The sequence below is a fragment of the Typha angustifolia genome, chromosome 2, assembly GCF_048772165.1.
Source record: "Typha angustifolia cultivar Huaian chromosome 2, ASM4877216v1, whole genome shotgun sequence".
NCBI lineage: Eukaryota > Viridiplantae > Streptophyta > Magnoliopsida > Poales > Typhaceae > Typha > Typha angustifolia.
The window spans coordinates 9,436,947-9,450,689 of NC_133240.1; the positions used below are offsets into that span (position 1 = coordinate 9,436,947).

The 13,743-nt window shown below is 37.9% G+C and overlaps 2 protein-coding genes across 7 annotated transcripts; one reads left to right on the forward strand and one right to left on the reverse strand.

The window, feature by feature from the left end:
• Positions 1–64: 64 nt before the first annotated feature.
• LOC140777268 (uncharacterized) lies at positions 65–5,058 on the forward strand. 3 transcript variants are annotated; one of them, XM_073121290.1, is made up of 11 exons: positions 208–263; positions 680–746; positions 829–1,791; positions 2,162–2,777; positions 2,955–3,038; positions 3,291–3,437; positions 3,512–3,568; positions 3,838–3,935; positions 4,294–4,393; positions 4,505–4,603; positions 4,704–5,058. In XM_073121290.1, exons 3-11 carry the CDS (start codon positions 830–832, stop codon positions 4,764–4,766), a joined length of 2,226 nt encoding a protein of 741 aa, XP_072977391.1. In that variant the 5' UTR covers positions 208–263; positions 680–746; position 829; the 3' UTR covers positions 4,767–5,058. The 3 variants fall into 3 exon arrangements, 2 of the variants coding, with proteins under 2 accessions (XP_072977379.1, XP_072977391.1); XR_012106993.1 differs by having other exon boundaries at positions 65–263; positions 680–1,791; positions 4,510–4,603; positions 4,704–4,758; XM_073121278.1 differs by having other exon boundaries at positions 68–263; positions 680–1,791.
• A 325-nt stretch (positions 5,059–5,383) lies between these two features.
• LOC140777250 (uncharacterized) lies at positions 5,384–12,875 on the reverse strand. Of its 4 annotated transcripts, XM_073121265.1 has the most exons (10): positions 12,503–12,875; positions 10,847–11,987; positions 8,778–10,774; positions 8,597–8,683; positions 7,994–8,146; positions 7,395–7,558; positions 7,168–7,324; positions 6,698–6,820; positions 6,541–6,628; positions 5,384–5,722 (listed from the first exon to the last, which is right to left on the reverse strand). In XM_073121265.1, the coding sequence occupies exons 2-10, from the start codon at positions 11,661–11,663 to the stop codon at positions 5,535–5,537; spliced, it is 3,774 nt and encodes a 1,257-aa protein (XP_072977366.1). In that variant the 5' UTR covers positions 11,664–11,987; positions 12,503–12,875; the 3' UTR covers positions 5,384–5,534. The 4 variants fall into 4 exon arrangements, with proteins under 4 accessions (XP_072977366.1, XP_072977349.1, XP_072977341.1 ...); XM_073121248.1 differs by having other exon boundaries at positions 8,778–11,922; XM_073121240.1 differs by having other exon boundaries at positions 8,778–11,987.
• Positions 12,876–13,743: the final 868 nt, after the last annotated feature.

Here is a 13,743-nt window from a genome sequence, read left to right on the forward strand (position 1 = left end):
TTTTTCAAGCCACGTGGAACTCCCGCGCGCTCAGGTGCACGGGTGGAGTCACTACCGAGGCGGAATTACTGGGAGGCCCATCGCATCAAGCGAGAGCACGAATCTCAACGCCCGGGTTTTCACCTCAAAGAGGAGGAGGCGTGAGGAAGGAGTCGGCGGTCGATCGCCGGTGTATGGCTTCTTCCCTTCCTGGAGAGATCGATTCTTCCTCGACGCTCCTAGCCGCTCTCGATCTCTCCGAGTCGAACCCACGCGACCACAAGGTTACTGACTCTCTCTCTCTCTCTCTCTCTCTCTCTCTCTCTCTCTCTCTCTCTCTCTCTCTCTCTCTCTCTCTCTCTCTCTCTCTCTCTCTCTCTGTGTGTGTGTGTTAATCGTAAAGAGAGCTTCCTCTTGTTTTGATCTGCAAACGTTACTTGGATTATTCGTTAGTGATTTAATTTAATTTGATTCTGCCTTCTTTTTCTTATTTGTACTTAGCCTAAAATGTCGATTTCCTTTTGATTTAGTGTTCACTAGATTTTTTAAGATGTGATTATTTTTTTATCAGTTTGTATTTCACTGGATTTCTATGGGTTCGGATTGGAATGGAGATATACTAGTTTGTGTCTTCCTTCAAGATAAGATTTTCGTTTGTTCATGCATAAACGTGTAATTGGATATCTTCCTATTTTCGCAGAAAATGGAGGAGATGGACACCGACTTGGTGTTAGAAATCCCAGATACCCCTGAAAGATCTCCAACTGGTAAATCTGTTAATAGTCCATCTAGGCCTTCAATTGTTGCACTAGATTCTGAGGAAGTAGTTGGCGTATCCTCATCAAATAGGATGGCTACATTTATAATGAAGCATGCCAATCTACATTTCGGTCAATCTTGTCCGAGCGAGAGCCATATTGTGCATGAAGATACCGAGAGTTTGTTTGAACAAGCGAGACTGGCACGATTGCTTTCGAAGACCAGCAGTACTAAGCTTTCTCATCAAAGCAAGGGCTCAAAAGTTGATTCCCAGCAGAATTCTGTTTTAAGTCAGATTGACAAGAGTGTAGAAACGACAAGGAAGATTGGGAAGGAACATATCTTTGAGTGTGATAATGGTAGAAAGGAGGCAGCTGTAAGATTGAGCAGAGTATTATACACGCCAAATAGTTCTACTGAGAGATCAGAGAGTATAATTAGCACCCCTATGGCTGACATATTTAAGGACAAGGGAAAGGAAATTGATCTTACTAATGATTCACAGGATAAAGCAAAAGCAGTGCTACTAAAAGAATCGGAGCATGATGGGTCTCGAAGGAGTTCTGTGCAGAGGGGACTGATTCAGAATCACCATGCCTCTCCATACGTTACAGGAAAGAAAAATATTTCTTCCAGAGCTGACAGTCAAATTATCACGAGTTCTTCTGATGAACATGTATATTCTTCATTTACTGGAATTACCAATGGAGACAACATAAAGGCGTCAAATAGAGGGTCAGAACCCAAGATCGGATGTGAACTCCAAGAACAAATACAGTTAGAGGCTCGTTCTAAGAATACTAGGCAGAGAAAGCTAGTGCGTAATGGTTTCATTTCTCCAAATAATGTTCGACATATCAGAAATGTGCCAAAACATGGGGACATTGGCAGGCCAGCATCGGACAAGCTAACTGATGCGGCTTCATTGAAGCATCTACACTTTATAAATTCTGGTTCTGAAGAGGATGACGGTGATAAAGGGAAAGAAATTACATCGAATAAAATAATGATTCAGAACATGCAGCATGCAAGAGCCAATTCAGGATCAGACAGGTGTGTTTTGACTTACATAATTCCTACTGGCTACTACTTATGATCTCTTCTTTTGTTTTACCTGAGCAATACCAAAATTTGTGTCTAGCTATCACATCTTAATGTTTTTTATCCCTTCACAAGTTAGGAGTGAATAAAGTTACTTGTTTCTAAGTTGTGCACAAAGTCAAAACATACCTGCCTTCTGCTATTCTTCACCCCCTTTTACTGTATTGCCATTTTTTTAATAAAATGAAGATTACTTACGATCTCGAGAAATTTGCATTATTTCCTGTTCAATTATGATCATTTGTTTTTTTTAAGCTCGCTGTTAATAGATATCATCCAGTTTATCATGGTTCTCAACTTGTTATCATATGGCTGCCTGCAGGAAAAAGGGGGAGGAGGTAACTATTGCAGACATGGAGGATGATACTCTGCAATCTTCAAACGACATGGTTCTGGAAGCAACACTGAATCATGTAGAAAAAGCATTCCAAGGTTCATCTCATGAGAATGCTAGTATTTTCAAGCGTGAAGACACCATTAGCTACTTATCTGGTCAGAACCATGAAATGACAATAGAACGCGGCAATTTTGTGAATCTTGTCCATGATAATCCTGAACCGCTCCTCTCTCAATTGGGGATAAATCGATGTCCATTCCATTTTACTTTGGAGACAGAATCAGAATCTGGAGCACAAAACAGACGACAAAATCAGATAACAGGAAAGAGGAAATGCAGCTCAAATCAATCCAATATCGGTGAATCTTCCAGTTCACTTTTGGAGGTCTCAGATAATTCCTATGACCATGATTTTGACTGGCGTGGACCTCAGAAGCTAAATATCCCAGACTTAAGTCATAGAAACTTTCAACTGGAACATGCTGGACTTTCTGATGAGACTGATCCAAGAACTAGTCAGGTTAAATCAGATGAGATACTAGCTCGTCGACTCCAAGAACAGTTTTATCAGGAATCACAGAGCTTTGAGTTCACAGAAGAGGTTTTACCCCAATTTTTTTTTTTCGTTATTGTTAATTTACCGGAGCTTATTGGTACAGATTTCTTCTAAAATCTAACTGCTTTAGTTACTTGGAGGACTTTGTTCAAGTTGTGTTTCAGTGACATAAGACAAAGTTGATATATGATTTAATACTTATGTTGGTAAACCATCCAATAGGTAGACGAAACTATAGCATGGACATTGCAACAAGATGATGCTGACCATGCTAGATCTATGGCGAGGCAGGATTTTTCTCGTTCTGTAAGTGGGTTTAAGTTGGCTATACATTATATATCCATTTAGTCTACTTTACATGTTTTCCTTCTTTTTATTTTTTAAGTTATTAGACTAAGATCATTAACTAAGTTATGAAGTGGGGTCACTCGTGCTATTAGTAGGCTTCACATGCTTTGGGATTTTGAGAATTCCCTAAATCAATTTTCTTATAATTACTATTTACCTCTTTGATATTGCAAGTTGTGTTTCACTGAAATTTGTTTTATTCTTCCTCAGAGAGACCGATCAATGGCACATTTATATGCACACCGCCATGGTTTTCCATTTCAGAATTCTTCTGCACGACTAACTAATCGTGATCGAGTTCCATCAAGTAGGTCCCAGTTGAGAAACTTTAGCAGTCCTGAAATGGACCGCGAGATGGTAAGGCTTTTTGGTAGGCTGGTGCTACTATCTTGTTTTATATTTATACTGACGCATTACATGTCATAACACAGACAATCATCTCCCAACTGAGAAGAAACTTCAACAGTGACCAGATGGATCTAGAGATGGTGAATCTTACCTCAATTTTGATTGTGATATGACAGATTGATATTTTTTTTCTCTTTTAGTTTCACATTATTTGCAGTCTTACCTGAAGTTGGTTACTCATTTGAAATTTACTCACGCATCTTGACAATGCTCTTATATGTTTGTATACTTACTGTCAGTTTTTACAGTCATTGCTATTTCTTTGTTGTCATTATCTTTTCCAACAAAGATAATGACATGCATATGAGAACAGTAATAACATGGATCCCTTGATTCTTGTGACATGCAGAGGCTTAACCTCTTGGAAGCTTTGGAAGATGCATTTGAGAACAGTAATGACATGTCTATTTCAGATGATTTTTTGCCGGACTCTTGGGATTTCAATGAGTAAGTATTAATGATTTTATTTTTCATTTTCCTGCATGTGAATGATTCTTGTATTTCTATATTTTTAATCCTCACATCAACATCATTCTTCGTAGTTATCTTGATGATTTTGGAACATATATTTGGAAGGTTGTACAAAACCTTGTTTTTGGTGAATACTCTACAATCTTTTCGATTGTGCATAGATGCTCTGTCCTCTAGGTCTTATGCACCGTTGTTGCGGGCTTTCAACAACTTGATGTGGTTCCCTCTCAATCATGTGGAACTTGCACTGAAGAAAGAAATTGAGAATATTTACTTTCGAGTGACTTTTGGCATTTCTTTCATCCAGATTTTCTCCTCCCCCTTTTTGTTTCAGGGACGAGTATGAGATGCTATTGACACTTGATGATAGCAATCATCAGCATGCTGGTGCTTCTGACACTCAGATCAACAGCTTACCACTCTCAGTGATCCAGGTCCAGCTTTTCTCATTCTCTCATTTCTTGGAGAACAGAATTCAGTATACATTTGGTAGGAGATTAATATTACTACTAATTCTGTTTGCCACGACCTTTCTCTTGTCTCAGAGCAGCAACTCTGAGGATGGATGTGCTATATGCCTGGAGCCCCCTTCTGTTGGTGATACCGTCCGCCATTTACCATGCTTGCATAAGTTCCATAAAGATGTAAATTCTTAACGTATTGCTTATTAATTTCCCTATGAAATAAAGCAAATACATGTGCTTTTGTATACTTGCTGATGCTTCTGTTGCTCTGCTTTTCCAGTGTATTGACACATGGCTCCGGAGAAGGTCTTCATGTCCTGTGTGCAAGTCTGGAATCACATAAGCTGCAATCAGACAATTGATCCTGCTTTCGGAATCCAATATATACATACCTCCACTTTTTTGGAAGCTAATACCATGGCTGGAAACACAGCCTAAACAATGCCATAGCATAGTTATGTTTTTGAAGTTACATACAAGCCAGAGAAAAAAGAAAAAATCTGAGCCCAAGGCAGGAGGTGTCTTTGAAGGTGTTATGTCGATTAAATGTAAATTTTGGCAATGATAGCTGTAACCTTTTACACTTTTACTGGTGGTCTTCGTTGGAAATGTTCCCAGTTTTACTTTTAGGGTTACTCCTGATGCTTTTATGGCTTCTTACACATACGGTAGCATTTGATAGGCAACTAGAAATATATTCTGGCAACGTGTGATCAATTTTACAATGCCGTAGCATTATACTAATTTTTATTCCTGTCAAAAATGTTATCCTGAATTCAATTGTCACGACAAAAATTTGAGAGAAGTAATGGATATATTTGCAACTATTGCTATTAGTAAGTTAGCATTGCCTACATCATCATGGTCACAGCGTGACATTTATAATACTCCAAAAAGCTTTGTAAGTTAAAAAGAAGAAGAAGAAGAAGAAGAAAAAAAATCCTCAGTGGGTTTCAATATGAAAAATCCCTAGCGGGAGTAAAAATAAAATAAAAGAATAATTACATATATACCATAGAAAGAGAATGCACCACATGCCGTGTACCAAAAGGACATGTCTTGCTACTTGATAGTTGGTCATCAAAACCTATCAGAATTTCACAAGATTGCTTCATCTGCTTACATGAGTCTGCCCCTTTTGCTGAAGTGCCTGCGACATAGAGCGTAACCTATCGGTGATCTCGGTGAAGGAAGGACGAACGGCAGGATCAGCTGACCAACACTGTTCCATTAGTTTTCGCCACCCGCTATCACACCGCTCGGGGATAGGTGGCCGAAGAGTGTTGTTCAGAATTCCTCCTTCACAGTTAAAAGGAACAAATATTACTCTCAGAAGCAATGTGTAGATGTGCAAATCCAACAAGAGAACTATCTTACACCCAGATATGTTGAATGTAAGTCCTCATTCTAGTAGCATATTGTGACAGATCCTAATGGAGTTACATAACTCCCAACAAAAGTACTCCATGTATAATAACAAATTAAAATTTTATTTACAAGGTAGGTCAATCTCACAAATTGCGCCTGAAATATGGTATAGGTTATCTGAACTGTGTTCTTTAACTAGTTTTATGATCTAGAATGTGTAAGCTATTCATCATTTCCTCAGAAAATTTTCTTCAGTATGGTATAGATAATTTTATTCGAATGACAGATCAGAATATATTCTCATGAAAACAGTAAGCGTCTGAACTTTTTTTTTTCCTCACTTTCTCTTGAGATAATTAACGTCTTGACTAGACTAACTCATGTTGAAAAGATGTCCATGCTCAAAACAAGGCTTGATTCCTTAACTAGGTTGGATATTGTAGATGCTTTCCTGACTAATTGGTTTCCCCGGTTTGGGTTTGACAGAAGATGACTCAGAAAATGTTGATAAAGATGATACTGATTCAATTTGAATGAAAAAAAAAAAATTGCAATACAAAAGTATCATAACAAGAATAAACCAATTAGCCACGTCTAGAATCAGATAACAAACTCAGGCATCACATGAGAAACTTTAGGAAGTGCATTAAGTTTATTCAAATTAGCATCATAAATATTATACATTTGAATTATTGAGCCACCAATTCCATAGTTACCAAAATAATTACCGACATTATAAGTAGATTTACCTATGATCGCACCACAGTGCATATTCGCATAGGGCTCCTCGCTGGTAAGGATCTCCCACATAGCTATCCCAAATGAGAAAACATCAACCTGCAATATCTCATATTGTTAAGTCTTGCCTCATGTTTAATAAGCTACAGAATGTTCCCATAAGGCAACCTTTTCAGAAACTCGGGTACTGCTTCCATTCAACAACTCTGGTGCCATCCATGGAAGGGTTCCACGTACACCACCAGAAACCAGAGTATTGCGCTTAATTCTTGACAATCCGAAGTCTCCAACCTGTAATGCAAACATCTAATGAAGAATAACTTTTTGACAAAGGTGTTCATGTATCATTAGTTTCCTTGCAACTTTCCTTTCTTTTTTTCAGGAAAAGTATTAGTAGGACCTGATACAGAAGATACAAATTTGGTGAAAAGAGAGGGTAGATATCAAGTACAAAACTAACTTGCTTTAAATGGTACATGGATAGGAAACAGAACAACTTAAAGATACTGCCAAACCACATATTTAATATAAATTCATAATATGGCTCCATCGCAATTAAGATAAACTCCTTAATACTACTAAATTATCAAGAATTTATTTCTGAAGTCAAACTGCACAGATAATGCTTCTGGAACTACCTTGCAAATTGGTCTGTGGGAATCTCTCAAATTAACGAGTAAGTTGTCGCATTTCAAATCAAAATGAACTATGTTCTTTGAGTGCAAATACTCCATCCCAAAAGCTGCATCCATTGCGATTATGAGCCTTTTACGACGATCTAGTGTTCTGCAAAAGCTATTTATTTTATATTCATACTCATGTCATAGTTTGAAAAAAGAAACAATGCAAATTATGCTTGACTCACCTGTCCTTCCTTAGTAAGACATGCCTTAGCGATCCATTCACCATGAACTCTGTTACAGTGGCCAATGTTCCTCCAGCCCCATCTGGAACCACACCATAGAAAGCAACAACATTGGGATGGTGCAGCTTTGAAAGAATTTGTGCCTCCCTCCAAAAATCTTTAGTCTACAGGACCAAGAGAGTAAGTCCCGATAGTGCACAAAGGGTATCAATTCATGAACTTGAACACATTAAGATTAACCAGAAGTTACTTGTCTAATATTGGGGGGATTAACACATAATAGAATTCTAGGGAAATGGTAGTCCAGCAAGCCAACAATATGAAGGCATAGAAAGAGACTCGATTAGTAGAGATCTAACAATTCTATCCATAAAGAAAATTTCACAATGCCAAATGTGCAATGTCTGTCTAGACACATTGACAAATTATTACAATTAATAGCAAAAAGGAACATATTTAACTAATAATAACTAATTAATTCTCATGCAAGATGCTCAAAAGGTGCTACATTTATATGTTAAGTAAGATTATTTCATCTTAAAAAGGGAAAATAAAATGGAAATAATAATTAATTTGTACTCAAGAATAGTCCAACACACCAATTTCTCTTGTTCAGACAACCTCCCCGCAAAGCAGCTTTTCTTGATCCGCTTAATTGCCACGTCTGTTCCTCGCCACTTTCCATGATAAACAGTTCCAAATGTACCAGATCCCAATTCACGCAATTCTTCAAGATCAGCATTTCTTATGATCTGCTCATCAGAACCAGAATTTTAGTTTGAGGTAATTAGCAGCATATCACTATATGACTACATCACAAGAAAGAAATGATATGAGGCCATATATAGAAAGAGAATTTTTCTATGGCTAAAAGAGAAAAAGATAATCGTCTATCTTGTTGTCTTATATTTGGTTGTTGGGTTTGCCTTCAACAAGCAAACAAAAGAACGCACATGAAAAGTCAGAGAAAGCCCATTAGCTCCAGAATATCAAACAGCTGCTTTTTCTATTTTTCAATAAATATTTCTTGGAGTCTACTCACTTGAGAGTTAACTCAGTGTATTTATGAGCCAAATTATAGAACTTGCTTCCTGTGATTGTGATATGTAATAACGAGTAGCTACTTATTTAGAAAATAAGCACAATTAGTCTCTATATTTAACATACTAGCAAAAATAATCATAAACTCTGCCATAGGGTACCTGCAAACCATATACACCTGCTTCAATTTCCGCTATTGCAGCATCACTTATAGATCCTTCTACTTCTCTTTCATCATCTTTTCCATCCTGAAACATTAACATGGTAAACCAAATATAGTCCTAGAGAGATAAATGATCTGAAAATATTGGATATGTTGTTAAAGATAACGTCATGTAATACCTCACTCCTGGGTTCTGAAGTGCTGCTCCATGCAACAATCACTTTTGGCAATGAGGTAGTATGGGTTTCTTCATCTTCAGCAACCTCATCAAGTACATGTGGAATAATTGCTGGGGTAGCTGGAATGCCTGAAGGGACACTATCAGTTACATCTTCAACTGTAACCACTGCCTCTATCTTGATATTATCATGCATGCTACATGCAGGTTTAATATCTTCTTGATAAATAGAGAACTCATGTTCAAGTCCACTGACACCTGAATTAGGACAATTGATAGTGTCCTGATCAAGAAGAGAGACTTCTTTCTTTAAAATGTCATCCATGTTATTCTGAAACAAAGACCAAGTGGAAGGTTCTTTGCTGCACAAGTTCAGGCTCAGATTAGTATCAGTCAGTGTGGCAAGTGGACCAGAACTTTCAATTCCATTCTCTAGGTTCTTCTCCAAATATGAAGATTCAATACAGGGTGGAATATCAGAAAATGGGTTATGGATTGATGTGCCGACTATATCACTTGAAATTTCATTTCCGTACTCTTTCTCCATTGTTTCAGCTGCTATTTTTGGGTTCAAAGTTTCCAGAGAGCTTCTTTGCCATGAGACAGGAGGCTCTACAGCCATTACACTGACATCTTCACATGCAACATCACTATTCCGTGGATGAGATGACTTTCTAGGCATACTATTGGTGGTTTCATATTCTCTAACAGAAATATCTGTAGCGTATTCTTCCATTCTATTTCCAGAAAATTTCTCTAAATGAGAATCTGAATGAGAAGTACAACAAATGGTAAATTTAGGAATAGAACTCTCTAATTCCTCTGGCTCCTGTGAAGAAACACTGGTACGACATATACCTTGAGGGTTGTAGTCTGCATTAGGCAACTCACTCTTATATGTAGAATTGTCTGGCACTGAATTTAAGTCAAGGTGATAAAGCTTATTCTGCTGATGAAGATCTATTTTGTCATTCATTTGCATCATTGTATCGCCAAGCAAATGATGTTGCGAGTAATTTTTGACTAACCCAGATTTTTTCCTATCAACACCACCTCTATCATGATTCTCTTCATCAGCACAATGAGCAGACTGGTAATAAGATTCATCTCTTAGATGAAGTTCTGGCTGATCGGCATATGAAAATTTTGGCCTTCTCTGTGAGCTGCCAGGCATTGCACTCTGCATATTATAGGGAAGATCTGCATTGTTGAAGTATGAATTTTCTTGGCATGGTATTGCTCCTTCTTGCTGATTATTAAGAATTAACTTTTGAGAAAATGGCAGTGTAATGTCCAAGTAGGATTCTGCAAGTTCGGATAAACTGGATACAATCCTTTCACCTTTGTCATGAAGCTTAGAATCAGAACAAGCATGCGGCATTCCTTGCAATGGACCAGTTGAATCATTGGATCCAGATATCCAACTAAATATATCATCTGGATTCCTAATTCCTTTTTCAGATTGACAAGATGTCTCTGCTGGAGAAGTTTTTCCATAATAGGTATATACACCCAAGTCGCTCTCATTACGAGTAAACAGAGGATTTACTGATTCTACCATCGGCCTGTGGTTTTGCAAGAACGCTCCAGGGAATCCAACTGACACCTCAACATCACCATTCTTTCTCTGTTGACTCTTTGCTAATGCACCCTGTAAGCCACTGTCAGTCTCGTAATTGTTCCCTGATGGTTGATCTAAGAATTGATCCTTGAGTGGTTTCTTTTGAGAATATTCTGCATCTCTCTGTTGATTAGTCTTTGGAGAAAAGGGAGGTGATCCAATGGGCACTACTGCAGATTGTGGAGTAACAAAAAACTGACGAGAATGATGATGCATGAACACTGCAGATGAAGGATTAACTCCTCCGCTGATAATCAATTGAGGGAAAGGAGAGTCCCTATGCGAACTTGGAGAGCTATCTAAATTGTAGCCTAATTGACTAGACAAGCTGTTACCACTTGAGCTCTTTGTGGGACTTGGCTCTGCTATGTTATTCACTGCAACAATATATTTGTATTCTGAGTCAGTCTGCAACCTTCTAGAATCTAATGAAGAGTTTTCAGACTCACTTTGTGATATGAGAAATATTCGAAGTTTCAATGAGCCATCAGCCTTTTCAAGACCATAGTACTCTTCCATCATATTCTGAAGATCCTCATCTGAAGAAACAGATATCAAAGCATCAAGATCTTCACCAGGAAGCTGATACTTGATGATGTGAGGCTGGTTATAGACCTTTAGAGTCTTTTGCACAAGTTCTTTCCAAGAAAGATTCTCTCTGATAGAGATGAGCCGAGTATCACCACCAACATATCTGAGTTTCCCATCAGCTGGCCTGGGCAAGATTTTCCCACCAAAGCTGCACAGAAACTTCACTTTCCAAGATTTGGGGCTTTCAGAGGTTCTAGATGTGTGTGGGTGGTTGTGATAAGCTTGAGAAGGCTCAGAAGACAAAGTAGGTTCAGTGTACTCATCTACACGGTTCTCAGTCATTTTATGAGCTTTCTCGGAGGAAATTCTACTCGTTCTACCAATATGCCCCACATTCTTCGCATCCGCCACACTCCCTTTAACCAAAGTGGAATTTGATGTATCAGAATAACCATCCGAGTCTGATCTCCTTAGCCCAAGAATGCCAGTGAGATCTTCGTAGCCTACATGGGAACTTTGACAATTAATATGGCCATTTTCAGCAACATTAGTGACAAGTCTACGAGTTTTTACTCTCGGAGTTGCTCGATCTTGAATAAAATCCACAGAGAATTCCTCACCGGTCTGAACAGAAATGTTATTTAAGCGCATATCAGAAACTACCTCACTTGGGATGAACTGTGCATGACCTTCAGGAAACTTAAGATCAGGAGGATTGGGCATCTCACCACCCATGGTTCCAATAAGATAATAGTATCATCCAGAAAATCTATCATATAATCTTGCAAAATATTGTAGCCTCTTTCTGGCCCATCTTCAGAATTTCTGAAACATATGCATGTATAGTTCTCCAAAACTAAGGCAATACACCTAGAAGGCCCAAAGATCAACGCATGTGCTTCTAGAACAGCTCAAATTGCTGCACGGTTCAACCTGCAGCTGGCTCATTGCACAAAATATTCTGCTATAACCAAGCTATTTGCTTCACCAAATTCTGCAATTCTCAAGATGAAATCAATTATCTGATTCAACTTATAGCAATACGAGTATCTGATATATCTGCCATCAATTTAGAATATTAGAACATCAATCTATTATACATAGAACTAAGTATTGCAGATTAAAATCATCTGAGTGTTAAAATGTAAAAATTGTCAGAAAAAGAACAATGCCAATACGAGTATCGGATATATATGACATCTGATCATCGTTAATGAAATTTCTCGCCTATGGCCTTTTCCTCAGGAAAAAAAAATATAGAAATTAAGAGAATAAATAATAATGACAATGCCATCCGAATTGGCATTAATCAATTGGGCATAAGCACAATCTGATTGGGGAAAAGCAGGGAAGTGATCAACCAAGCAGCGGAGAGCAAAAGTTACTGCATTGAATCGATCGTTTCCCATGGAAAAACTGGGGCAAAAGTAGGAAGAATATGAAAACATGCAAATAGTAAGCAAATCAATAGCACCAAGTCATTTCAAGATTCGATTTTGAGATCAAGAACGAAAACATCATAGAGGATTACAAATGGGTTTTCATCCAAATTTAATATAAAGCGAGATTCGAACCAGAAAAGAGGGGAGCAGCATGGCTCTTCCAAACGAGAGAGGGTAATCATGAGATAGCACCTCCTCCTCCTCTTCCACTTGGATCGATCGGGACTATCCACCGAGGAATTCGAGACAACTCTTAAGAGGGATTGAATTTTGGATAACAGCCAGTTATTATTCGGGAATTTTGAGGTATATTTCGCGTTCGCTCCTGACGTTTCTATGGGGAAATTAGTGGGGGGATGAGGAAAAAAGCCGATAGCTTCGGGGTATCGATTAAATAAGGGGCATTAAGAAGGACATCCTGAGAAGAACGCGGCATCAACGAAGGGGAACGCTGTAACGAGATTACCAAACCTTTCCCCTCTCTCTCTCTCTCTCTCTCTCTCAGCTTTCTCTCATTTGGCAATTGGCATGCAAGCGCACGTGAGATGCAGGTTGGTGTTGTCAGGTGACGTGGCTGTGAACAAATTAATACGTATACACGTAACAAAAATCGAATTTGAATATCTTCACGTTTACATAAATTTTGGAATAGACTCGTTTGTTAATCAAAACATAATTTTCTTATTTAAATCCGTACAAAATATAGTGTCTAGTCGATTTGGATTTAATGCATGTATTTCTTATGAATAGATACGAGGAGGGATGCATGTTTGAAAGGAAAAAATTGTTAAGAGATTATACTCATATTATGTAACTGATATATTTGAAGGACTTATATACTAGAGAGCGAATTGTACAATTGTTAAGAAAAACTTAGATATGATAGAGGGTGAATTATACTCCTTAATTATTATTTTGTATTATTTTCACCTCCTATTTTATTAGAAAATCTTATGCAAAAAGTTTATTTTTAGCTTCTTCTTTAGTGGTCCTCTATGACAGCTATTTCATATTTTAAACTCTAAATTAATTTTTGTTAATTTCTTAAAGAATCTACTTCTAACAAAAGGAGAAAGTAAAAATAAAAATAAAAACTATTTTTATCAATCTAATTAGTTAGCTAATTTTTTAATATTCTTTTAATAGAGTTTTTAACTGAGAGATTGAGTGATAGTTAAGGGTAATGAACCATTTCTTCTCTCGTTCCACGACCGACCACGTAGGCACGGTTGATGTAGATAGCAAGAGAAAGACTGCAACTTTCGGTGAGTGGGGACTACGAAACCTGCCGACTTCGCAAGCTGTTAGAGGCCCCGCATTTTAATCTTGCCCAGGCTCGCCATGTGGCATCCTGTTTTAGTTGTGTGCCTCGC

Bases quoted from the DNA above. Each gene is read 5' to 3' on its own strand.
- LOC140777268 (XM_073121278.1), top strand. From the start codon at position 174: ATGGCTTCTTCCCTTCCTGGAGAGATCGATTCTTCCTCGACGCTCCTA. The intron at 2,778-2,954 runs GTTTTACCCCAA...ACCATCCAATAG, and splicing joins GCTTTGAGTTCACAGAAGAG to GTAGACGAAACTATAGCATG. The intron at 3,569-3,837 runs GTGAATCTTACC...TGTGACATGCAG, and splicing joins ACCAGATGGATCTAGAGATG to AGGCTTAACCTCTTGGAAGC.
- LOC140777250 (XM_073121248.1), bottom strand. From the start codon at position 11,663: ATGGGTGGTGAGATGCCCAATCCTCCTGATCTTAAGTTTCCTGAAGGT. The intron at 7,325-7,394 runs GTGAGTCAAGCA...TAAAATAAATAG, and splicing joins GTCTTACTAAGGAAGGACAG to CTTTTGCAGAACACTAGATC. The intron at 6,629-6,697 runs GTTGCCTTATGG...GAGATATTGCAG, and splicing joins GTACCCGAGTTTCTGAAAAG to GTTGATGTTTTCTCATTTGG.